Source organism: Rhinolophus sinicus, chromosome 15, assembly GCF_057876585.1.
Source record: "Rhinolophus sinicus isolate RSI-liver-muscle chromosome 15, RSI-T2T, whole genome shotgun sequence".
Taxonomy (NCBI): Eukaryota; Metazoa; Chordata; class Mammalia; order Chiroptera; family Rhinolophidae; genus Rhinolophus; species Rhinolophus sinicus.
The window spans coordinates 7,386,720-7,414,240 of record NC_142515.1 but is presented as its reverse complement, the minus strand read 5'-3'; the positions used below and the strand labels follow the sequence as shown (position 1 = coordinate 7,414,240).

At 45.1% G+C, this 27,521-nt stretch overlaps 1 protein-coding gene across 1 annotated transcript; it reads left to right on the top strand.

The window, feature by feature from the left end:
* The first annotated feature begins 6,367 nt into the window (after positions 1–6,367).
* Positions 6,368–26,968, top strand: LOC141572783 (scavenger receptor cysteine-rich domain-containing protein DMBT1-like). The gene is made up of 7 exons (XM_074338665.2): positions 6,368–6,710; positions 12,819–12,914; positions 13,647–13,979; positions 14,871–14,917; positions 18,014–18,023; positions 20,583–20,918; positions 26,658–26,968. The coding sequence occupies exons 1-7, from the start codon at positions 6,368–6,370 to the stop codon at positions 26,966–26,968; spliced, it is 1,476 nt and encodes a 491-aa protein (XP_074194766.2).
* Positions 26,969–27,521: the final 553 nt, after the last annotated feature.

Genomic DNA, 27,521 nt, shown 5'->3' with positions numbered 1-27,521 from the left:
AGTGATTCTTCCAGGAAATTGAGCAAAATAGCACTGCCCTGTCTGGGTCACCCTTCCGGACCTGTGTTCTGAGTGAAGAGTTCAATAATGAAAGCCAATGAATTTATGGTTCCAATTCCATTTCTGTTTAGTCAAAGAAGGAAGTCCAAATAATCAAGTGATGCCAGCCTTCTCGGTTTCCCAGCAGGGACACCACGTGTGAAGGACAGGGGGCCGTTACACAGCTCTGCTGCCAGGGCGCTACCAAAGGGCATCATTTCAGAAAAAGGGCTTCCACCGTGATGGACTTGTTACCCTTCTCTGCCTTCTCCCCTTCTCTGACATGCTCTGACTCCTTCTCCGGCCTTTCTTTTTCATCTTCTGTTTTTTCCCCTCTGCTCTTGCCTATATCTTGGGTTTCTAGAAGCTCCACTGAACTTTTCTTAGCAGCACTGGAGGTAAAGGGCTAAAGTAATACCGATGCCTGGAAAACCTGGCTGGTCCTTCTAGGGAATAGCCACACTGTCAGCATTAATTTTGGACTGAATATTGGACACATGGACAGACAGACAATCAGATGGAAAAACAAATGGACAGGCGGACACAGAACGATACCAGTGTTGGAAGGGGTGGATGACTCTAGCCAACTTCTATCCACTTCATAGTGGATTTTTAATAGTTAATTTTAATAAATTAAAACTGATGAGGTTTGAACACTGCCATATTCATATACGTGGAGGGTCCACATAGGCTCGATCTTAATTGGGAAAATGAAGGAGTTTGCTCATTACTACTGGTGACCTGACAAAAATCAAAGGGACAAAACCCATCACTAGGGAGTAACCAGAGAAAGAGAGAGAGAGATGTTGGCTGATGTGGGATGGCTGCTCTGCTCAACAAGCCTATGTCAAGGGTAGAATTCTCAAAAGAAGTGAGAGATATTTCAAAATTCAGACACTTTTATGACCTATTTCCTAAGTTTGCAAGAGTTTTTAGATTAGTTTATACCTCTGATACATCCTAAGATATACCCTCAAAGTAATGACCAATGACTCCTTTCAGGGGGAAAAGAAATGCAAGGTAAAAATGTGTGAATTATAAAATTAGTGAACTGAATAATGAAAACACTGAAATTCTAAAATATCTTTCTGCTTTTAGAAAAATCTCCCTGTGGCAGCATTATTACTAACTCATCTGGAGCGATTAGGAACCCCTCACAGAATGAAATGCGTGACAACATCACCTGCGTGTGGGAAATCAGGGCAAACGCGTCTGATCGTATACAGCTGGCATTTCCATATCTTAAGTAAGTCATCAATCAGTATTTAAGTACACGGTAGCTTAAAATTCCAAGCACTTATTTCCTCCGTTGATTCTTATAACTAAAAGAGTCCTTCATGTCTTTAAGTTTTTACTTTGAAATAATTATAGACACACAGGAAGTTACAAAAATAATACCTAGAGTTCCATGTACCCTTCCCCCAGCTCCCCCCATTAGTGGCATCTTAATATAATTGTAGAACAATATTAAAAGTACAAATTTGACATGAGTACAATACTGTTAGCTAGGCCACAGACTTTATTCAGTTTTCACCATTTTTTATATGTGCATATGTGTGCATGTGTGTGCACGTGTGTGTATGTGTATAGTTCTGTGCATTTCCCATGACAGACTCATATAATCACCACCACAATCTAGAAACAGAACTGTTCCAGTGTCACTGAGAAACCACTCCTTACTCTTTATATTCACAAACTATACCCCACCCTGTCCCCTGGCAGCCACTAACCTGTTCCCCATCTCTATAGTTTTGTCATTTTGAGAGTGTTACATCTTTCGAAGCATAGAGTATGTATGTATCCTTTTAAGATTGACTTTTTTCATTCGGCATGATGGCCTTGAGGTCCATCCAGCTGTTGTGTTACCAATAGTTTGTTCCTTTTTGTTGCTGAATAGTATTTCATTCTATGGACAGCAGAGTTTGTTAAATATCCCCCACTGAAGGACATTTGAGCTGTTTCCAGTCTTTTGCTCTTATAAGTAAAGCTTCTATGAATATTTGCATACAGGCTTTTGTGTGAACATAAGTTATCGTTTCTCTGGGTTAAATTATCAAGGGTGCAATTGCTAGATTGTACGGTAAGTATATATTTCGTTTTTTAAGAATATGCCACTCTATTTTCCAAAGTGACTATCATTTTACATTCCCACCAGCAAAATATGAGCGATCCAGTTTCTTCATATCCTAACATTTGATAGTATTTTTTGTAATAGTTGTTTGTAATTTTTAGCATACAAATATTGTACATGCAAATATTGTTAGATTTATGTGTAGGTATTTCTTTTTTGTTGGAGTAATTATAAATGATACTGTGCTATTTAATTTTTGGTTTCCAGTTATAGTCCCATCGCTGTTCTGGGACCTTGGGCAATATATAGAAATATGATTGATTTTTGTGTGCCTCCATGAATTTTTAATTAAAATGAAATTCTCTTTATATGCTTTGCATAGGTATGTGTGAGTGTGTGAGGGGTATGACAGAGAGAGAGAGAGAGAGAGAGAGAGAGAGAGAGAGAGAGAGAGAGAGAGAGAGATTGAGACTGACTCAGAGAATTTATGTATATTTCAGCCTGCTGTTTAAAAATGCAGACCCATAGAACCCCAGACCTAGTAAATCAGGAAATTTTAGGTTGTAATGTCATAAACTGTCAAGGTTAATGTCATTCACAGATGAATGTCATACGGAAATCAACCCCCAGGAACAACTTAAATTATGTATTACTCTTGAATTTTACTTAGTCAAAACATGGCTTAGAACAGATGGTTCTTTGGGCTGAGGCATGGAAGTGGGTTTCTGATTCTAGCACTAGTGGCTTCTGGACAAAACTTCACAATGGAGAACAACAGCTAGCAAAAGCAGATGACTTCCTCAAAGCCAGCTGGGCAGATTTGGTACTGCACTTCCTATAGGCAGGTTGACTGTCCAAAGCTTATAAATGGGTTGTTTGGAACCTGGAGCCATGTCCTATTGACAGACCAAGCAGCCTCAGCCCAGAAGATCCATTGCCTTGCTTTGCCTGGTCCGGCCCTTGGCCCTAGGTTTCAAGGTACCCTGCGGTCTCAGACCTCAGCAGGGGTGCACCTAGTGCCTCAGCTTCCTCTTTTCTCTTCCAGTTAAAATCCTATTTCCTCAAGGCAATGACTCTTGGAGAGAAAACTGTGAGATAAAAGGAATCCATACTTCATTTGAATGACTGACAAGCTTTTAATCCATCCCCATCCTCCTTAGAGTAACGAAATAAAGGGTCTGCCTCCCAGCATACCTCTAAGAGTTGCTGGTGAGGAGAGGCACCCATCCGTGTTTCCTTCCCCAGCCTGGATTGCACCAATGAATATTTTGAAATTCTGGATGGCCCTCCATCCTCGGCAAAGTCCCTGGGGAAGACCTGCTCTGGTTTCTACCTTACCTACGTGTCGTCCTCCAGCTCAATGACCCTCAAGTACTTCCGAAACTTCAACAACACAGGAAAAAACTTCATTGCTTATTATTATTCCTCAAGCAAAGGTAAGAGTGGTGGTTAAAAATGAGAGCCTGGAGCTGCACTGTCTGCCAGGGGACCAGTTATAGTCCCATCACCACTCTGGGACCTTGGGCAAGAGACTTGACCTTTCTGTGCCTCAATCCCTTCCCTGTACAATGGGGATAATAAGAGAACCTTACTTCCTAGGTTTGTTGTGTGGGTGACCTGAAATGACGCAAGTAAAGCACTTAGCATAATGATGGCGCGTCATAAATGCTCACCAATTGCCACCTCATCATGGGCTGTTTGGTTTTACATAAACATCTCATTACAGACAGCTCATTAGGAAGCCATTTCTGAAGTTACTCTGAATCTAGTCTTAGATGGGTGTTTTGGGACCATCAGAAGGATGTGAGGTCCCAGCCTAAGAGAGGCTCACGCACAACACGGAGAGAGTTGAGACAAACATGTGATGCAATTAGAGGACACATAGAATATAGTAAATTAAGACAAATAGAATATACTAAATTAATGCACGCATGTATGTCAGCAAAAGACATTACGAAAGAGGGAGAGACTAATGTGGGCTACCACAAATTCTTTAAACCTGGCTAGGCTGTGAGTAGAGAAATCGGGAGAGGACACAGCAGCTTAGAGAATGGTGTGGGCACAGAGATGGGATGTAGAAGGTGTGTGGCCGAAAGGCAGACAGGAGCTAAGCCAAGGGTTTCTGGTGAAGCACAATATACTCAAGGCAATAACGATAGCGATCAAAATAACAGCTGACGTTTCTGGAATGCCTACTTCATGCCAGGCAACATTTGAAGCGTGTGTTATCTCCTTTAATCCTCACACAATCCCGTGGTTCTTTCCCCTTTACAGAGGAGGAAACTAAGGCTTGAGAGGTTCAGTAATTGTCCCAAGGGCACCCAGTGATGGATTCTGCACTATTTGCCACTAAGAGAAAAGCGGCTGAACTCATGGACAGTTCTAGTGTCCACCTTGGCTGAGATGCTGTTCAGAACAGTCATTCTCATTTTCAGCAAGCACCAGGGTAATTCATTGAGCAAGCGTGGGAAACATGCTATAAAACGCAGCTGAGATGCTCCATGTCACAGAGTAGGTCACAGAAAGTCACCATGATTGACATTAAACAGTTATTGACAACAGTTTTCCTTGTATTTGCAGAGCTGGTTTCACAGACCCCACATCTAATCAGTGAGTCATGTGTATTGTTGTTACTTAATCTTCATTCCTGGTTCAGGTTCTTCCTCTGTCCCCATTCCTGATGTATTTCCTGTCATAGTTTGATTTCTCTCATGTACTTTTCCTAATTGACTGGACAAATCTGTAGCTGAGAGATTCTGTCGGCACACTTTTCACACAAGTATAATGCCCGTTCACAGTGGAACCAAGTTACACATACTAACAACTGGGTCACACTGTATGTGGACAATTGTTGATTTGATTTCCTAATTTCTTGTTTTTATCAACATCAATGAAACACACCAAATCAGACACTCCAAATTTAGGGGAAGTTGACAACAACAACAAAAAGAAGTACAAGCATGCCAAAGAAATGCGTGTTTTCACCAGAAGGACACTGATAGTGAATGCATTTTAGCACAGAATGGCACAATTGTCATATTTCCAGTGACTGGGCAGAGAAAGGGAATATTATTTTTGTTGGATCCCACACACCTGAGAAACATGAAGACCCACATGTAAAGAGAGTTTGATTTCAGAGGTCACTTCTTATAAAGATGTTAGGGAGAATGAATCTGCCAGAATCTTGGTGTTTAATGGACAGTTATCTCAGAATGCTGCCTTCTTGACTTGTTCAAGTTCACCCTTTTATCTAAGGATGTCTTCTTGTGTCCACAGCAATCCCGACTGCAACACCCACGATGGTAACTGCAAAACCAGGTAAGTGCTGGAATGCTTCCATTCATTACCAAGTGTCCTTCCTTCTGGGTACCTGCTTCATGGGCAGAAACTGGACCACCTGCAAGTGGTTCATCTGTTTGCAAATGCGCCAGTTGACTCCATCCAGACTTTTTAGGGCTATTCAAAACGATTGGGAACTTTGGCTGTAGCATCCCAGGGTGAGCAAAGTTTATTTTTTTCAGAGCCTTTCAGAATCCTCAAACCCTGGGCAGCTTACAGGTGCCTTCTAGTGTATTCTGTCTTTTCTTTCTATGGCCAGTCCTGATCATAGTAAACGCCACACCCATATCACTAATAGACTTTTTAAAAAGTGAGTAGAGTGTTAGAGCCATTCTAGAGACAGTGAGATAGAATAGCAGAGAAAAAAAGAAAAATAGTGAACTTTGGAATCAGGAGACCTGAGTTTAGATCTGCTTCTTACCCGATGTGGGATTTGGGGTGAATCTCTGCTTCTCCAACTATCAGTTTCCTCCTAGATAAACTTGGTGTACCAATACTCTTCTGCTCACCTTCCTGGGTTATTATAAAGGTAAACACACACACACACACACTCACACACACACACACACACACAAGCACATTACAAAAATCACAAATCACTGTGTAAATTACTTATAATGTTTTTCTGCATTTAGCCAAAACAGATTGGCATATCCCTCTGGCCCGATAGCTACTCAGTTAATGGACATTTTAGAATAAAAGTTATTTTGACAATTCTAGTGGCTTAGCAAACCTCCAGCTAGGAGTTTGACCTTTCACCAAGTTCTCCGTCTGTAAAATTAAGTTGGTGCAAATGTGATCATGGTTTAAAAGTTTAAAAATTGCAAAAACTGCAATTACTTTCCCACCAACCTAATAGTAGTGCAGGGGTGGGGACTCAACCATCTCATGGGAAATGTGCCGTGTCCCCAGAGGGCAATGGACACCAAATCTCTGTCTGCAGGGGATTGGCCAGAGCTGCGGCTGGTGGGCGGCTCAGGTCGGTGCTCAGGACGCGTGGAGGTCCTCCACCAGGGGGCCTGGGGCACTGTGTGCGACGACCTATGGGACCTGAATGAAGCCGAGGTCGTGTGCCGACAGCTGGGGTGCGGTCAGGCCATGTCTGCCCTTGGCAAGGCCCACTTTGGCCCAGGCTCTGGAGGCATCCTCCTGGACAACCTGCAGTGCGCTGGGGTGGAGCGCTACCTGGGCCAGTGTGCCCACTCAGGCTGGGCGGAGCACAACTGCGGCCACCACGAGGACGCCGGCGTCACCTGCTCAGGTATCCTCTCCCCTCTCAGGCAGTAATTTCAGATGCTGCAGATGAAGACATTTTGAAACTATACACCCCAGACGGAATTTCCATCCATCCATCCATCCATCCATACATCCATCCATCCATCCATCCATGCATGCATCCATCCACAGGCTCATTCTTTCATCAAACAGTCCTCGAGCTTCTATTCTGTAGCAGGCCCTGGACTCACACACATGTCCTGCCATGGGCAGCTCCAGGTTGTACACGAGAAGTCTCGAGTGTTCATGTGCACCAGTGCCACCTGGGGCGTTGCAGCAAGAAGTTAGGGCCCCATCCCAGAGATTACACTAACTGGGTTTGGGAGGGGTTCTGGAGTCTGCAGTTTAACAAGTATCCTAGGTGATTCAGCATTAGAGGGCCACGGGTAATCCAGCCCTGGTTACCAGGAAGCAGCATCAACCCAGCTGCTGCGCCAAGAACCTTGCCAAAGGAGGCCTGGGTTGACCCAGGGGACAGTTCTGGTGTTCTGCTCTCATACCCAGAAAGACCATGGTCCTCTCCACTTGATCCCCCACCCACACCTCTGTTACCCCACTTCCTCCACGCTTTGGATTCACCAAAGAGAGTGACCTATTGCCTTTCTTTATGCATCCAGATACAGAAGACCTGCCTTCTCCCACACCTCCAGGTATGTTCATATTTTTTTCTAGTCCAAGCAAAGTAATAATAATAATAATAATAATAATAATATCAAACACTTATAAATGCTGACAATCAGACACTGTTCTGAGCTCTTTTTTGCATATGTAAGTCATTTAATCCCATAACCCTTGAGGTAAATACTTTGATTATTCCCATTTCCCAGGTAGGTAAATTGAGACACAGAAAGTTAGTAATGTACTCAGGACTAGCCAGTGGATTTGAACCCAAGCAGTTGGTGCTTTTGGCCAACAATCTCATTTACTACACCTGTTCTTTGGCCCCAGCTACACAAAGACCAGGCAAAGCTAGTGCAAACAGGGGGGACATTTTGCTCAGATTTTTGGTAATCCTCAGGACAATCCTGCAAAAAGGTATTTTATATTATATTTTACAGAAGAGGAATTTGAGATGCAGAAAGGTTAAGTAACTTTCCTGAGATTGCTTTGGAAGTTCATGGTAGAGCCAAGTTTTCACACTGATCAATCTGACCCCTAAGTACATGCTCTCGAGGATCTTATAACTTTTGCCTGTTTTTGAAGATCTTATAACCTAATGATTGAATGATATTCATCAGTAACAAAAACCAAAGATTAGAAGAATCAGGCCAACACATGTGATGTAAATTCTGAAATGATGCTGGAGGTGAATGGAAAGGCATTTCGTGTCATTGCAACAGACGTCTCTGAGTGCCTGCGCGGCCGCAGGCGTGATGCTAGCGGTGTAGAATGTTCGTTCACATAGTCCTCACAGCTGAGGACTGGGGAGCTCAGGAAGCCTGCTCAGGATAACCCAATTAGAAAGTGGCAGGTCTGGGTTTTCAGGCCCCATCTCTTGCTCTTTGAATGCACCTGGCTGTCCTCACAGAGCCTCAGAGCACGCCCACGTCATGTCATTGGCAGAATCATCTCTCTCAGACACTTGTTTAGAGAAAACTTTGCTGTGTTCTAGGCATTGCTGGGGGACAGCCATCTTTATGTGTTGGGGTCATGAGTGAGAGGGGAGGGCTGTCTAAAGTTAAAGGGCCATGGTTAGGGTCAAGGGCAGTGGCTATTCAAATGAGCATTTATCTGTAGTTTTCTCATTTTATATAACTCACCTACCATGTTTCCCCAAGAATAAGACCCAGCTGGACCATTAGCTACAATGCATCTTTTAGAGCAAAAATTAATATAAGACCAGGTCTTATTTTAATATAAGACCGGGTCTTATTTTAATATAAGACCCGGTCTTATATAATATAAGACCAGGAATATAATATAACATAATATAATACCAGCTATAATATAATATAATACCAGGTCTTACATTAATTTTTGCTCCAAAAGACACATTAGAGCTGATGGTCCGGCTAGGACTTATTTTCGGGGAAACATGGTAATTTGAAAATTATATGGATGACTGGGAAATGAAGAAGGCCATGTCAAGTGAAAGGAGCCATTCTGGTTATCTATTGCTACTCCAAGACATAGTGGTTTAAAACAACAGCCATTCAGTTAAATGTCATGCTTTGTGTGTCAGGAATTTGGGAAGGGCTCAGCTGGAGCTACTTCTGCTCCACATGGCACTGAGCAGAGTCACTTGGTGGTGGTGTTCACCTGGTGACTGGTCTGGAGAGACTAGCTTCACTCACATGCCTGGTGCCGTGGTGGAGACAGCTGCACAGTTGGGCTTAGCCAGGGCGCTCTTCCTCTCCATGTGGTCTCAGGACCTCTTCACATGGTTTCTCCAACAGGGCAGTCTGATGTTTTATAAGGTGGTCAGGACGCCATGAGAAGCCAGTGTTCCCGGAGACAGGAGTGGAAGATGCCAGTCTTTTAAGGCATAGTGCCACTTCCACCATATTTTTTTGGTCAAAGCAGTCACGGAGCCCACCCAGGTTCAAGAAAGGGGACCTAGACCCCACCTCATGACAAGACACATGACCAAGAATTTTTGGCCGCCTTCATTCTGCCACAAGACTATAGAGAATATTTGCTCAGCACCTTCGGACTTTTCTCGGTTTGCATTAAGTACATTGACATTTCTAAGGAAACCCATACAATTTTACTAACATGTAGATGAGACTAAATATTTTTCCTCTGGATGGCATCATTATCTCCCTGTTTTTTCCTTGTAGGTCTTTCCACAGTTTCTCAGGATCACATACCAGCTAATCACTAGTTTTAAGATGAAATGGTAACTCCACGCCAAGGGAGCCATCATAGTAGATGCTAGGCAGTGTGCCCAGGACATGGCACGGAGGGACTGGCACGATGCAGTGAGAGGCTGCTTCTGCTCTGTCCATGCCAGTCCTGTCATGGCTCCTTCAGTGAGAGGCCAGACAGTCGGGACCTCAGCCAGAGGAGCCCTTCAGTTCTCACCACAGCTTTGCTGAGGGACACAGCATTAGGACTTCTAATACCTATAAATGTTGACATTTTTAACCAGTAGAACAGGCTGGGAAGAGGGTGTGTGGATCTGCCCAGGTCAGGTAGGCAGGAGGGTGACAAAAAGCCATCTGGCCACACTCAGCCTGCCTTCTTTGGGTACAGTCCTGTAGAGGGCACCCACAATGGACACCAGTCCATCATCCCTGGCCATGTGTAGAGGTTTCGGAAAGTTCATGTCCCAGGGGTTTCAATGTCAGTCTGACCTTGCCCCAGTTATTGTAACCTACAAATACACTCAACAATAGGCCTGGGAGCTTCACCACCTCCCGTCATTCATCACAGGGAAGACCAGGAATCTGTGGGATCCTGGGAGGATTACAAGTTGGTCAGGGGGGAACAGAGAGAAAAAAATTAACTGAATAATTTAGGGAAAAGGTCAATGAAGCATGTTGTGTTTTCAAATTTCCTCTAAAATAATTTGATGATTCTAAGCTTTCTGCTTTTTTTGTGTGCATACTGTTTTAAGTGTGTGTGTGTGTGTGTGTTTGTGTGTGTGTGTGTGTGTCTATATTAATAGAACAACTAGTATGGAAGAATTAGATCTCACTGTTATCTTGTTTAACCCTTATAAATTATAAATCCAAAAATCTGTAAGTCCCAGTCTCACTCGGTAGGCATTGAATTAAAAGAAACACAATCTACCCAGAAAAAAATGATGAAAATTACTTAAAAGGAGGTCCCAGTCATAACATCCCCAAACAGCCCACAGCGTTCCCTTTCCCCGTGTCTCCAGTTCATCATACCATGGAATTGTTCTAGAGCCACTTGTTCCCCAAACCCCCCAAACTCTCCCCTTACCAAGGCACGTTACAGCCTCTGTCTCTTCATCAATCCTTCCCAGTCGTTCATGTTGATCTACTCTGCCCTCCATTCTCCCAGCAAGCAAGAGTCCTCCCACCTCAGAAAGAGAGAAGAGACAGTAAACAGACAGGACAAATATAACATTTTCTTTATCAGATAGTAGGGGTAGAGGGTAAACCAGGGAACGCTCCCACATTAATATAATACTTATTGATTCATCAGAATTAGATTGAGTGGACTGTCCTTCCCAGGAGATGGTTAGGCTAAAGAGCTATCCAGAGAGTCTTGTGTGTCTACCCAGGCAGACACTGCCTGACTGCAGCAGGCCACTGGGTGGAAGCTGGTCATTACTGGGATCACGCAAATGATGCCATGTGGACACATCTTAACATCCTTTTTCCTGTTGTTTCAGGAGGAAGTAACTCTTGTGGAGGGGTCATCTCTAGTCTCCCTGGCTCATTTTCCAGTCCGCGGTATCCAGAAAACTACCCAACAGACATCCAGTGTGTGTGGGAGATCCATGTGAATAAAAAGTTCCGCATAAAACTCATGATTCCGAGTCTGAAGTAAGAAAACAACTTCTTAGGAGAAGTTGTATCTAAATAAGAATATTCATTTGTGAAATCATAATAAAGATATTTCTTTTAATGGGAAACCTTTAGGAGTGAAACCAGAAAAACACGAAATTCTTTCTCAGTTGAAGCTCAGGTAAATTTTGTAGTGCTGTCCAATGAGTCACTTCTAGCTTGAAAAATTCAATAAGTGATTTATTAACGTATTTGTCTTAATCATATTTTGATAGTTTTTCTTTTGATTTTTTTTTTCTAAAAGTACTACAAAAGTCCTCCTTGCCAGCTTTGCCATGGTTCTATATTGGGTACCAATATTTATCCTCTGAGACTTTCTTTTTCCTTTATTTAAATGTTTAAAAAACAGTAAGAGGCTTTCAACATACACATGTTAACCTACTACTCAAGCCATGGACCCTGCATCTTTTAAACGTTGCTGCAAAGTAAAAGAAGATAATAGAGTCATTGCCTCATCTCTGACATGAACAGAATAAATTTTCCAAAGTTACTGCCATTTTTCATCTCCATGACATAAGATACGAGCTGACATATTTTCAGAGTTGGCTGTGTGCCCAGGCTCTATATTATGTGCTTTGTCATCTTGGTCATAGTCCAGTATCACTATAGCCCTAAGATAGATGTCCTTGTTGTCCCCATTAGAGATGAGGGAACTGAGACTCGGAGAGGTTAACTAACTTGTCCAAGACTAACCCTCCAGGTCTGTCTGACATCAAAGCCCCAGCTTTCACCATTTCATGATTCTGTTAGCAGAGTGTGCACAAAGCTTTTCTTGTATGTGACACACATCATGCTACAAACACAGCAATACTATGAAATGCTGTGATAGTCCACATTTAGCACAGAATTGTTGCTCAGTCTACGGAGTCAGACATATCCTATGCCAAAGAATATCCTAGAAACATGTTATCTTTGTTGACTAAAGCCCTAAGGACATAGATAGCCTACAAGGAAGTGAAGACCTTGAACCCACAACTCCAAAGGCTATCATGCTATCAGTTGTCTATTCCTTTAAAAATCACCCCCCATCCACATTCCTTGTAAATAATCACCAAAGTACAAATACTCTTTGAGATGCTGACATTACTTTTATTTTAAAATCATATCTTTTCTCCCCAAGAATTTTGGTATGGAGAGTGTTGTGAAATATAAAGTAAGAAAATTTGGCTGTGATGTCAAGTACATGCTAATCATTTGGTAAGAATTTGTAGTGTACATTTGCATTTCCCAATGTTCCATGTAGGTTGTGATTGGCTGAAATTATGATTTTAAAAATTCTGTTAGTAAGTTGTAGCCATCAGTCTCACACATTCCTCAGACGAAGAAAAGTTCCTATAATATGGCATCTGAAAATGTTAATTGATATTTTACATATTAACATGCAATTTCAAACACAATCCAAATATTTAATCTCACGATCGTCATATTTTTTAAACTTTAAGCTCTACAAAGTTCTAACATGCTGCTAACTCTCCACTTTGATTCCCTCAGACTGGAAGATATCCTTGGGTGTCCCTATGACTCAGTTGAAATCTTCGATGGCCCCAGAATTCCCTCACTCTCTATTGGGAAGCTTTGTGCCCCAGAAGCTGTGATGTTTTTCTCCTCCTCAGACATCATGACAGTTGTGTTCCGAAGTGATGCTATGATCACCAACACTGGCTTTTATGCTCTGTTCAATGTGATTCCACAGAGTGAAGGAAAGTCAGGTATGAAGCTTAAAGTAGGTTTATGGTCTTTGAAAGACAGAACAGTTTTCTAATTTGAGGGACTCCCCTCTTAGCAGATGCCTGGGATTAAGTTTTAAAAGTTTTCAAAAACCCCTTCCCCCCTCCTGAGCATCTGTGGCCCCACAATCGGCAGGTAGCATGCTTGCTGGGTGCAAATTGGACTTGGCTCTGGAATAACAGCCTATAGGGCCATGGCTGAAAGAGTCCCAAGCCTCTCATTTGGATGAGTCTAAGGTCCCATGAATGCAGGGTATGAGGCGGGGCAGCTGGTGGAGGGAAGAGGATTCTTCAGGAAATTTGGCTTCTAGATTTCAGCACTCTGGACAGTTCCCACATGGCCGATGGACGCAGGCACAGGACACTTATGCCCTGTGCTTTCGCCTGTAGAGATGAGCAGAATACCCATTTACATATAGACTGCACACCACCGCCTTACTTCAATTGCTCATGTGGCACTCTTAGTGGGAAAATTTAGCAGCTATGAGACAGATGAAGTAACTTGTCAAAGGTTACACAACTAGGGAGAAGTAGAGCTGGTGTTTTACCCCCTCCTCAGTCTCACTTAAGTCCTTAAGCCCAATTTAGTACGGAATCAAGACAGCCTTAAGGCTTTGCTCTTGCATTTATTTGCCTTAGATATGAAGGTGAATGCTGAAAATCCTTCTTACTTAAAACTTCCCAAACTCAAAAATAAAATTCTGTTCTGTTTAGAAGATGGACCAGAGCTACGGCTGGTCGGTGGCTCAGGCCGATGCTCAGGACGCGTGGAGGTCCTTCACCAGGGGGCCTGGGGCACTGTGTGCGATGACCTGTGGGACCTGAACGAAGCCAAGGTCGTGTGCCGACAGCTGGGGTGCGGTTGGGCCATTGCTGCCCCTGGAAAGGCCCACTTTGGCCCGGGCTCTGGAGACATTCTCCTGGACAACCTGCAGTGCTCAGGAACTGAGAACCACCTTGGCCAGTGCCATAACTCCAGCTGGTCAGACCACAATTGTGGCCACCATGAGGATGCCGGCGTCATCTGCTCAGGTAGCCTCTCCTCCCATGGCAAGATCTTTCAACCAGTGGCTTCTTAGTGATGGATGGAGGGTGTACACAGAGCAGGGCCAGGGACTCTAAGGACAGTGGCCTGACAGGTGAATGTCACTCAGAGAATGCTGAAAGTGTGACTCTATTCTAAAGACACACACACCAGGGCCACACAACTGGCAGGCTGTGTTCTCTTCAACCTCACCCAGGTCTGGCACTGCTTTTGTGGAGTCAAAATATTCCCTTGTTTCTGCTTAAGACCTGCTCACACTAGAAAACCCCCACTTCTTTGTGTTCATAGATTTAGATTTCTTAAATGTACCTTTTTTCATACATGCAGATGCTGACAACTGGGTTCCAGATGTGACTCCTACACCCTCAGGTAGGTTGGACACTGTAATTTTCAATATCTCTACAAAGTAAATAAGAAGTCTAACCTCTCTCCTGATCTAGACACTGGTGGACAGTGATCTAGACACTAGAATCACCCAGGGAGCTTTTAAAATTTCTAATTCCCAGACATACCCCAGACCAGTCACATGAGAATCTCCAGGGTCATACCCAGTCAGAGGTTATATTTAAAACTTCCCATGTGATTCCAGCATGCAGCCAGGTTGAAAACCAATGGCTTAGACCATGAGCTAAGAGCTACATTTCCCAAATGAAATGACATCCAAAACTCTCCTCTCTGGACGTCAGAGCAAGGAAGGGCAGAAGGGGATGGAGGAAGAAGTTTCCATCATGGTGTCTGCAAAAAAGATCAATAGGGAGAAGAGAGAAGGTGCAAAGGTTTTCCTCTCAGGGACATGGGTTAGAAAACAAAAGCATGCAGGAAAACAAAGATGCACTGAAAGCCAAATTCTCTCCCCGATGGGTCAAGAGCAGACTGGTTGTGAGAAGTGAAACCATCTGGGGCTCCCCTGTGGCCTCCTGGCTTAGCCTACACAGCAGGAGTAAAGAAAGGATTGACCTTCTTCTGGTAACCTACTCAAAGTCAACGTGCAGCGGTGACCTCCCAGCCTCAAGATTCCAGCTCTATCAGAGCACGTGTGGTCCTGTCTCCTGCAGCCTCCTGCTGAGAAACAGGACAGGTTCTCAGCTGCCCACTACCCTACCCGATGGTGCTCCTGGCTTCCAAACCCAGCCTTCTCCCCAACCCTGCCCAATGACTGCTGCCACCCTCTGCTCTCAATGGAGGCGTGGATGTGGGGAAGGTCAAGGTCAGAGGTGCACCTTGCAGTTTTCTGCGGTTGAGCAACGTGGGTAGCACTGCCCCTTTCATGGGTTGGCACCACCATGATGCACTTGGAATGACACTTGGTGGGGGCTCTTACCTACCCCAATCCAGGTCTCAAAGGCAGTGGAGGTCACCATCCCTTGCCGGCTTACCTTTTGGCAAGGGTTGCAGAGATGGACCCATGGAAAGGGAAAATTAAAGTCTATACCTCTGCCTGAGGCCCCACATTTTCGTTTTGCACTGGGACCCACAAATTAGGCAGCAGCCCTAGAAGGGAGGCACGGCCCACAGAACCCTTTCTCAGGGACTGACAAGCAGCTAAGCTCCTTTTGATTCCCTCTGGTCTTTTCTCTTCATCGTCAGTGAGGAATCTCCCCTAGCCTGGGGCTGGGGCGGGGGAGGAAGGGACCCCAAGAGGGTGGCCATGGCTTTCAGGTCATCAGATAGCTCTGTGCCTAAGTCTTCTTGCAGTCTAGGGTTTCAAACTCAGAAGGCTTTTCTCTCTCTCTCTCTCTCTCTCTCTCTCTCTCTCTCTCTCTCTCTCTCTCTCTCTCTCTCTGCTATAACATCCAATTTCTGAGGCAGAGATGCATAGCTGACTAGAAAAGAGAATGGGTCATGAATAAAAAAAGTCATGGGGGAAATTGAACCATTTATGTCTGAATACTATTCAACTGGAAGCAAACCTCTTCTTGATGAAAGATTATATACCTGCCTCAACAGACACGCAAAATAAGGCTTTTGCCACTTAGTTCTCCGAGAGAAATATTGGATATCAAGCATTTTAGCAAAAGAAAAATGCTTCTGAGACACTTTAGGTTAAAAAAATGTGTTCTGCTGATATCCAACATTCTCCCCAGCTCAGGGCTAAGAAGGACTGGTCTTCAGCTGGCAGCCATGCTGCCTGAGGAGAAAGACAGCAGAGATAAAGAAATTCTCCAATGCGTCTCACCCACTCAAACTCCTTACCATAAAACCCTTAGTGAAAAATTCCAACAAGTACCAGCTTTCCAATGGTCAGGCTTTCAGAACTTGCTCAGCCCTTGGCCTGCCATGCAGTGGGGGTTAAGGATACATACAAAACATAGAAATATATGCCACACAAAAATAAAAGCCAAAAGGTCCCATAAAAGAAGCAAGAAAGGATAATGCCTGTTGGAGCTGAGGCATGTTGGAGACAGACTGGGGCCTGTCTCACTTCAGTGGAACCCTTGTCCAACCTACTTTTCCCATCATGCTCTCAGCTTCCTGGGTTTTGTCCTTCTGTATTTCGGCACTTGATAAATTTCAGCAGACACAGTGGCATGCTCATAAGCCTAGTGACACTACCGTGAGTGACTGGCCAATCTCAGGACAGTGTTTGTGTGGTGAACCCTAGGATGCAGAAAACACATGCCGTGTACCTGTGCGTTGTCTGTGATCTCCTGGCGAATCGACTGAAAGAAGGGAGAGGCTGCATCCAAGATCAGGGAGAATAGAGAAATAAGTGTATCCATACCACGTATGAAGACTCAAGAGTAGTAACAAGTTTGTTCATTTGTACTTAAATATAGGATGATTTTACAATGCTAAGCTCTTTCCTGGTTTTCTTTCATTTTGATTTTTGCAGTTGCTATCCCTCAAGCTCCTATACCGCAAGGTAAGTCTCTTTCAATGAAAGTACAACCTGTAAAGGATGGAATCACTTTGATAATTCATAAAAACAGAAGAGATGTGTCTGTCCAGGCTGCCATGAGGGGAAGGAATTGGCAGGATGAAGCCCTCACGAAGATGTGGGTTGTCTACATTTGGGCTGAGCTGGCTTGTATGACAGGCAGCTGGGGAAAGCATTAATGAAGTGTGGCCTGGACACCCCACACCTGCCACATACATGTCCAATCCCATTTCCCGTCTTACCTACAATCAACTTTAGGGTCCGGCCTACAGGTCATACATCTTTCCTCCTCCCTCATTCCCTCTCAGGGGTACAATCACGCCCCAGGCAAGCTACAACTATATCTACACCAGCATGCTCCCTTCCCATTTTGTGATTCACTGGTGAGCTTGGTGGAATTCTGGATTCTACACCTGGAAAAGGTGTGGGCCCAAAGAAGCCACCCATGGGTCCCTTGTCTGCTTTTACAGGAGGAAGTAACTCTTGTGGGGGAGTGATTTCAAGTCTCTCCGGCTCCTTTTCCAGTCCTTGGTATCCTACAAACTACCCCACCAACATGGAATGTGTCTGGGTGATACACCTGGCTGAGAAGTTCCACGTCGAACTGACGATCCCCAGCCTGAAGTAAGCAGTTTTACCTTTCTCAATTCAAATGCCAGATTCAGTTTGAATCCATGCTTTCCTGAAAGAGGTAGCCTTTCTGTGTGTCTGTTCAGCCTACTATAACAAAAAGGTCCTAAATTGGAAAGCTTCACAAACAATAGAAATTTCTTTCTCACAGTTCTGGAGGCTGGAAAGGCTGCAATCATTACACTAAAAGATTTGGTGTCTGGTGAGGGACTGTTTCCTCATAGATGGTTGTCCTTTCACTACAATCTCACTTAGAAAGGCTTTCTCAGGCCTTTCTATAAGGACGCTAATCCCATTCATGAGGGCTCTGCTCTCTTGACTTAATCAGCTCCCAAAGACCCCGCCACCTAATACCATCACATTAGGGGTTAGGTTTCAACATATGAATTGTGTGGGGATGCAGAGTACCATTTTATCACTTCTGGAAAACACATTGAGTCCATTCCTCACTCCACTGCCCACCCAGTTTATATGTGAAGGCAGCATTTTCCTATTCAAACCTTTGACTGCTGTGGCCAATGATCCCAGACGGAAAGCAGTGGCAGGGGTCTTCTGATGGGTGGAGGCCGGGGTGCTGCTACGTCCCCTACAACTCACAAGGCAGCCCCACAGCAAAGAATTGCCCAACCCCAAATGTCAATGGTGCTGAGACAGAAACCCTAACTTGCACTGAAGCTTGCTTCATTTTTTTCAATTTCAGCTTCTATGGAGGTTTGCTTCACCCTAGATTTGTAAAAATTATATCCATACTTAAAGCATGCCATTTCATTCTTGCTAAGTGAAGTATGCTCTATTTCCTAATGAAATAATTTCTCAGGTTGCAATGTCACCTATTACTGCCACACTGTTGTCACCTTACATACAAACACTATCACTTTTTCTTAAGAAATTAAAAATTGGTTATTTTGATGTACTTGGTTACATTGGAACAGATGTGTTCTGCAATGAGCAGGTTTTCAAATTCAGTAGTTTGTGTACAAGTGTAATTGTGTCCATTATGTATACATTATGCAGTGAGCACTTATCTGCATCAAAGCCTATTGTTATTTAAATGCAAATATTCAAATCTCACATTTTTATCATGTTAGTAAATGTTGATGTTCTTTAAATGGCTATGTATTGAGCCCACTCCCTGGGTAGGCCCTGGTCTAGGAATGGGCTGTCAGTACTGAACAAGACAGACAAGATCTCTACCCTCATGGAGTTTATATTCTAGACGGGGAGACAAATAGTACTCGAATGAACCAATATCTCAATGGACAATTTCAGTTAGTGATAAGTTGGTAAGTGCTATAAAGAAAAAAAAAGGTACATATATGGTAATAGGATAGAGAGTGACAGGGCGAAGATGGCATTAGGAGATCGGTCAGGGACAGCTTCTCTGATCTCCAGGTTAGATGAAACATGCCGTGAAAACCCTGGGCTTGAACCAGGCAGTTTGGGGCAGTAGAGGGAAGAGTCCTACCCAACAGACCCTTGGAGCTTTTACAGCCATCACCATTTTTTCCTGCTCTAGACGTTGTTAGGATTTTACTCAGTGAGACCTTAGTAGACACTTGTCACCTCCCTAGGGAGTAGCAGAGTTTGAATAGTCAGGGGACATTTGGGAGATACTCAGGGTAGAGAGGAAGATGGTGGGGAAGACTGAAAGCCAAGATTCCAGTTGGGGGGCGGGGCTCTGAATTAGACCAAGTGAGACACGATGAAAGGCTGATTGCCCTGGGCCAGTCCCAGTAGAGAAGGTCGGGGGGTGCAGATTCAGTCAATATTTGAGGGGTCGAGTCTACTAGTGGGGTGTGTAGTTGGAAGGAGATGGCAGCAGTGATTGCAGTTTCTGGCTGGATGCAATGCAAACAATGATTTTATTTAAGACATTTTTGCAGATTTCCTTGGGGAGATTAACGCTGCGTTACCTCCTCAGATTAGAGGACATCTATGGGTGCCCTTACGACTTCATCGAAGTGTTTGATGGACAGCAAGTTGCCTCACTCTCCATGGGCAGATTTTGTGCTGGAACAGAGCTCACGTTTCTCTCTTCTTCGAACATCATGACCATAGTGTTCAGAAGTGATGCCATGATCACCAACACAGGGTTTTATACTCTGTACAATGCCATTCAGCAAGATGGAAGGGAGACTGGTAGGTATCCTAATACATACTTGGAGGGAGTTTCGACTGAATTTGTGTCCTCCCCCTTTAAGAGAGGACATGCTTTCTAAATCTGACCTGCGGAAACCACCTTCATTAATGACATCCTGAGTGACATCCATTCTGACTCTAACAGCCCCCAGCCCACCCCTCACCCTGCTCTGTCACTCACTGTCATTTTCCTCCACCATAATATCCTGGCTGAAGAAATAGGCAGCTGAATCTCATATCTTCCCTTGGCTGTGTGTGTAGATGGAGGACACAAATGAGAGCCTCCCTCTTCTCCAAAGAAAGGGAAAGTGCAGTAGGCAAATCCTTCTAGAACAAAACTACCTCAAACTGCAACTACCAGCCCACCTGTTCCCAGCTGAATTCAATACAAAAACCACCCACAACACATATACAGCAGGATATGGGGACATTTCAGAGCTCTCAGTGGATTACGCTTAGATAAGGGCTTCCATGCTCCTTAGTTAACCCCCAAGATCTGCCTGGAGAAAGTAGTTGAACACCCAATACTGCCAGGGAACAACGCACTCAGCTACATCTTCTGATCCCAGAGCACATCACACTGGCTGATGCTGTCTTTGCACCTGTCGCATTCAGAACGCGTGTGGTTTCTTTCACCTGCCCAAAGAGCACTGTTCCTCACTCGGGGCAGTAACAACCAGTGTCTGTGTCCAGGGTGCTTCCCACTTCACAAGGGCTTCCAGGGGCCTCCTTTGGCCTCTGTCAAGTACACAATCTTGTCTGGGGCAAAAGCTTTAGAAAACATCACTCCAAAACTCATGGCCATGAGTGACCACACCAAAGTGCCTTTGCAGCCACTGTAACCCGCAGTAATTCCCTCCCCCGGTATGAGAGTGGTGTCCTCGAAATCTGGTCAGCTCAAAGGCAGTGGCAAAGGGGTAGTGCCCACAGCAGGGACCAGATGTGTCTGCATTTCCAGATGTGGTCCTAAGGCTGACCAACGGCAGCCACCGATGTGAGGGCCGCGTGGAGCTGCACTACAACGGCAGCTGGGGGACAGTGTGTGATGACAGCTGGGACCTGCGTGATGCCCAGGTGGTGTGCAGGCAGCTGGCCTGTGGCATGGCTGTGTCGGCCCCCCAGAGGGCGCATTTTGACCAAGGCCAGGGCCCCATTGCTTTGGACGATGTGGAGTGTGTGGGGACCGAAGGAAGATTGTGGCAATGCCTGCACAGCGGCTGGTTCTCCCACAACTGCGGTCATCATGAAGATGCCGGTGTCATCTGCTCAGGTGGGCCTGATTCTGAGGCCGGGGGTGGGCGACAGGACAGCCTCCACTGTACTTAGAGCAGTAGGGACATCCTGGGCGGTCCCTCGTCCCTTGGCCACTGCTTCCCAAGTTTCAGCTGTTCAGATGTCCCAGCACAATCCCTGCCACACCCACCTACCACCCACACTATAATTTTCTTAATACTTTCCTCTACATAAACTCTTCGTTTTTCAGTTAAATGAATTCATTTCCCAAGGAAACTTTATATCACCGCCATAAATAAATAGCCAGGGTCACTTGCCAGAAACAAATAATACGTAAAAATAAATGCAGCAGCAATAAAATAATGTTAACATGTTTAAAAATTAAAATATAGTGAACTATCTTATCTCATCAATTTATGCCAGGTATAGCTGAAAATATCCTTAACTAGGATGGAACGGAATGTAAATTTTTAAATTTTGATGAAATAAGTATGTAACTCTTAAAATAGAAGATGAGCCAGCTCAGATTATCTCGTGTCCCACAGTGAGGGCTCAGCCTCCGGGAACCATCTGTTTTGTTCAACCCCTTTATCCCAGTTGAGTTTCTGCAAATAAATTCAGTCGTTGGCATCAAAAGTCCCATTTATCTCTGCATCCTTCCGGGTTTGGCCGGTAAGAGGCAAACTGGCTTGTCCGCCAGACCGGGCCACAATGACCAGGACGAAAGGGCAAGCAGGGGGTGGGGGTACTGGAAGGTTCTGAGGGGAGAGGAAAGCGGTAAAGGGAAAGGCAGAGTCAATGTTCCGAGCAAAGTGAGAGCTGAAGCCACATGCTGAGTGTGACATCAGAGGACAGGGCTCGGGGCTCAGAGAGCAGGGAGTTTGGGGACCAGGGCCCTGGGCAGAGTGATGGGGGGTTTGTCAGGCATGACGGGAAAGGTCACAAGCAGCAGCTCTGAGTTCTTTCAGCCCTGCCCTGGAGCTCCTGGCCCAGCGTCACACTTGCTCTGGGACCCATCAGCTCTCTCCCAGTGCTGATGGGTAACCAGTATATGTCCTTGAGATAATGTGTTTCTGCCCTTTGCAAACTGACATTTACTCTGGAAGATACAACCCACACACTCAAGAAGAATTAAAAAACCAAAGCAGCTGGCAAGATAAGCGTACCACACTAGGCAACCATCACTGTGGCCACAGATTGAAAAAAAAAATCACAAAATGCCATTGCAATGGCCGGCAGCAGGACAGAAATGAAACCAAAGACCCATGGTGGTTGTAACCATGGTAACTCTAGGTCCTTCTCAGGTGTCCAGATGGGGTGCAATTTCTCCCCAGAACAAGACATGTACCTTGCTGATTCAAGTAAGCAGGTTGACCTGTTGGGCTTAAGAAGACGGAAGGGGCATGACCTGCCGTACCTTTTCATTTCTGTTTCTCATAGCCTCGCTGACTTACTCAACACCATCAGCCACTGTGAGTCGCCTCACTTCAGGTAATTTCAGTTGTTCTTATCTGAGTAACTATAACTTGCTTCGACAAAGTCACCTGGGATGGTAGGGCATGGTTTGGGGGGAAAAAGCCCTGGATTTGTCGTCCTGGTGTCATCACTTACTAGCTGTGGGACTTTGAGCGAATCTCTGAACCACTTTATGCCTTGGTTTCCTCCTCTGGCTAAGGAGGAGGAGGAGCATGGCTTTTGCCTCCTGAGGCTGGGTTTCGATACAGTGGGTCTCTCTGGGTAGAGTAGCTGGTGTGCTGGCCACATGGAGAACACTATTTAGATGTCAGCCGTTACCTTCTCACCCCACGTCTTCCAAGCACAGCAGGCATTGACCTCTGTGGCCTGCTGTCTACTCAACAGCATTGTAAAGGATAAAGGAGCTGAAAGCACCACTTTTTAGTTTCCCTGACTCTGAGATAGGCCCAAAAGTTGTCACCTTTCAAATTAGGTCCAGTTTTTAAGAGTAAAATACAACATGCAGAAAAGAGCTGAGGAAAAAGAGAAATGATCCCAAACCTTCAAAGGAAGCACCAGAGTAGCTTATGCTAAATAGCAGCGATCCCCAGAGAAGGCTTTCTTGGCTTTAAAATATATGTGTGTTCAAAAAATACTCATCAACCGCCATGCTTTCATTTTCTGAAGCTTGTTATCACTTGGCTGTGGACGTACCAGCTGGATGCTGGGAGGAGTACTCCCCACAGAGGAAGGAATTGGGAAGGAAATCAATGTAAACCCAGAAACTGTAGATGATCCACGAGGGAGAGAGCCCTCTGACAGTTGATTGAGAATTAAATGTATTTGGCACCGAAGATGTTGTCTAACTTTTTTCTTTCACTCTTCTATCTGTCCTTAGCATCTTTTCCAAAGGCGACGGAGGTGCCCACATCCACAGGTAATCTTTTCTTCTCTCTTCAACTGCCTTCCCTTTGTCGAGTTTCAGCTCCGGAAAAAGTCCAGCATTCCCGTGGGAAAAGTGTCCTTGCTGAAACTGCCCTTCTCCACAGTCTCGGCCATACAAAAGGGGGAAGGCTGAAACTATCTAGGTTTGCCAAAAAAAAAACCTGTGACTGAAAAGTGAGAGGAAATAAGAAACTGTGTGATGCAAGAATGGTTTTGGGGGCTGGGTAGGAAGCTCGCACCTAGGAAGGTGAATGGGGGTACGCTGCTTACCCCAAATCTCTACCCATTTCTTCCATGAGCTCACCTTGTCCTGAGTATACCCAGTCTCTACCCTTTTCTGTCACTGCCCTTTGAACATGGGGTCAGCCTATAGTGACTGTCCTTTATATGCCCAGGAAGTTGTCACATACATAGTTGTACCTGATCCTAGGAACAGCATAGACGAGAGCTTCTGCTATTGTCATTTGATCAACGTGTGCAAGAGCACACAGAATCTTACTTATACCCAATTAGCGTGTGCAGGTTAGCTTCTCCTGCAAAATCCAACAAACCCTGTGAGCGTCAGAAACCAAGATACACAGCACACAGTGAAAGAGAAGGGAGTAGCTATGCAGAGATGCAGGTCGCTGCTGGGCCAGCGGGCTAAGGAGCAAAACTGTTTCTTAAGCAGTCGCGTCCTCAAAAACCACACTGAGTAACACCCAAGGCAACAATCTATGGATGAAATGAAGCAGGGAGTAGATTTGTTACTATCGATTGTCAGTGCACAGTTTCCAGGAAATCCTGGATTTCTCCTCTGTGGCTTTTCTGGATGAGCGTTGTTTGGAATGTCCACAAAGTCTGGGCCTGCGGCTGGCGAATGGGTCAAGCCGGTGTGAGGGCCGAGTGGAAGTCGACCACACCAACGCCTGGGGCGCGGTGTGTGATGACAGCTGCCCCATAGAGGACGCCCACATGGTCTGCAGACAGCTGGGCTGCGGCCTGGTTGTGTCTGCCCTCCCAGGGGCCAGCTTCAGCCCCGGGCCAGGCAGCATCCTCCTGGATGATGTCAATTGCCCAGGAAAACAGTCCTCTCTAGGGCAGTGCCCTCGTGGCGGCTGGTTCACCCACAACTGGGGTCACCATGAGGACGCTGGTGTCATCTGCTCAGAAGAGCACAGATCCCTTCTGGGCCACTTGTGAAGCTGCTCAGGCCAAGCCTGGAATTTGTACGTAGAGTCTGGAAATGCCTCCATACCTGGGACAGCACATTTTTGTTCTAACTGAAAAATATGCCTGCTGTTTAATATGTGGGAGGGCATTCAACTTGAGAGTCTATAAACATTAATCACTTGTAAACTAAAGAAAATAATGGTACCTTTCTCATGAAGTTGTTGGGAGGATTAAATGAAACATTCCACAGAGGACATTTAATCAAGCAAAGGGCATACGATAAATGCACAGGAATGTTAACTATTTTGTTGTGGGTGATGGTGGTGGTGGTGGTATTTTAGTTACTAAGCCAAATCCTTTCGGAATCACTGCCTCAGAGTTTTTTGCCACGTGATACAATCCACACCTGGCTGTAAAGACCCAGCGGGGACAGCCCCAGATGCTTAAGGACAATTGTTTACTCCAGCTTGTCCAGTCCCATTTAAACTGAGACAATGACCTTTGAGCCACTCCACCATCCTGGTTTCTATTATTAAACCACTGTCATATTTCCTTTGTCTCTGTGGAGTCTGCAGCAGCTGGGCACCCAGGTATCCATGAGTTCGCATTGATTTTATTTGCTCATTGGTGACTAGCCATCTAGTCCAGGGTCTCCCTCACCAGCCTTAACTTTCCTTGACCATGCTCTGAGCTCCAGACCCTTCCTCCCTTCCAGAAGGTGAAGACCCAGGGCTGTGTCATAGCCTCACAAGGCCCTGCTTTTCTCCTCCGGTCCCGGAGGAAAAGCTGTTCTGTGTGATAACAGATTGATACGTGATCCCTCCCACGTACAAGAGCTGCATTTCAGCCAGACTCTGAAATGGTGTCTCTTGACCCAAAGTGATGGCTCCTGCCACTGAAACTGGCAGGCCAGAGGGCAGAAGGGCCTGGAGGCAGGTGGGCCTTGTGGCAGGAGCTGCTCCTCCCCCTGCAGCCCCACCTGGGAGCCAGGATGTTGAACTCTGCCCTGACAAGGTGTCCCGGGCCTATGGCTCACATCTTCACAATCCCAACATCAATTTTATTTCACTTTCTTATTCTTTTTTTTTAATGGTTTCAGGTTTTCAAAACAATGTAATAGACATTTATATGAGCTACCGTCACATACATTTTAAATGATAACAATTTGATTAGAAGTTGGATAGGGTTGTTTAAAAGCACACTCATGCGTGTGATTTCAGTTGTACTGGAAAAGCGTATGTAATTTTGTTGAGTTTGTTTGGAATGTACTTAAGATGACTGTTTTACTTTTTACAGATACAGTTGCTTCAACTCCTGGGGAAGAGCCAGGTGTTTTCCATCTAATAGGTACTTTTTCCATTCTTACATTGTGTAACTTTTCCTTAGGTTGAGGTCAACAGAAATGTAGCCAACATTATTTTCATAGCCCTGGTGCTGCATGGAATAGAAGCGAGCTCATTAGAGGCAACCTGGTAATATGGTGGATTCTTCATGTGTAAGAATCTTTTCAAGGAGAGCCAAATCACCACACCCAACCCTCAGAGCATCAGCGAAAGCCCTGTATCATGGCCTTGAACTGCATAGGCTGTTATGGGCTCTTCTCAGAGGGGACTCTTGAGCCAGCCCCAGTCTCTGGGGCTCAGAATCTAAGAATCAACTTCATCTGCTTTTGGATCAAGGCTCAGTGTCACAAGGTTAATTCCTTACCTTCCTGCCGTAGTGATACCATCTCTTCCTTTGCTTGCTATTCCAACCCCCAAGTTCCTCCAGGAGCCTCCCATAAAATAATTTTTAAATTCAAGTAAAGTAAATTAATTATGTTCTGAGAACTTCATAAGATTCTTTGAGAGACTTGGGTTAGAAATCCAACTCTGAACCCCAGATATTCAGCCGGCTTCTTTTGAATTTCTACAGCAACAACATAAAACAGGATACCCAAAAGGGGATGAAAGCAAAAGGTGATTTTTAAGCGTATAGACCTTTTACAAAACCAATAGATGGCCTGGACTCCCATAAAGAAACTGCCCAGTGAGAAAAACTTTGTAGTTTGTGCTAAATTCCAGGTATCTAAAGCAGTCATACAAGTATCATTTCCTCTGTGTGTATAATTTCCTGAGGATACATGCTGTCTGGACAGCAAACCACAGCCTGGGGTAGGATTCTCTAACTAGAAATACTGGCTTGTCTGAGAATCTAAAGAACCTTCTTGTGCTGACTTGGCTCTTGGCTCCTACAGATCTGCCCGTAGTGAGACTGGCCAATGGAAAGAGCAGGTGTGAGGGCCGCGTAGAGATCCAACACAACGGCACCTGGGGGACCGTGTGTGATGACCTCTGGGGCCTGTCCGCCGCCCAGGTGGTGTGCCAGCAGCTGGGCTGTGGGGTGGCCCTGGCGGCCCCAAGAAACAGTCTGTTTGGTGACGGCTTTGGCCCCATCTTCCTGGATGACGTATGGTGCACGGGTAATGAGACCAGCCTGGGGCAATGCCACCACCGTGGCCTGTCTGTCCACAACTGTGGGCACCATGAGGATGCCGGAGCCATCTGCTCAGGTACTTGAACCCTCTCAAATTTGGGTGTCCCTCCCAAGCAGCAGAGCTACGCCTTCCAAGCTTGCCAGCCCTGAAAGTCTTGGGGTCCCAGGCCAGGTAAACACCTTGTCCCAGCTTGCCCAGAATTTTCCCTGTTTTGGTACTGAAAGTCCCATGTCCTGGGAAACCCCGCAGACTCAGAAAATCCAGGACCTTGGTGATACTAGTCTCCTGTGTGCCCAGTATCACAACAGCCTGTTCCCCTGGCCCGGAGAAGAGAAGAGATCCTGTGAACAAAATCATACTAGGGAACCAGGAAGTTGTGTCTCTGCTCTGGGAAGGTTTATCATTTCCAGAATGATTTTTCTATGTGTGTCAATCTCATAAATTTCTCATGAAGACATTTCTCAGAGAGAGCTATATATGAATACTCTCCTGATTTATTGATTGACAAAGTTAGGTTTTTCTTGCCACTAGGGAAATTATATGCAACCATTTTAAAAAGCTGAATGAATATTTAAAAACCCTGTTGTTACCTTTTGTTACTAAATAATGTCTGCAACAAACATCCGTGACTCCCCA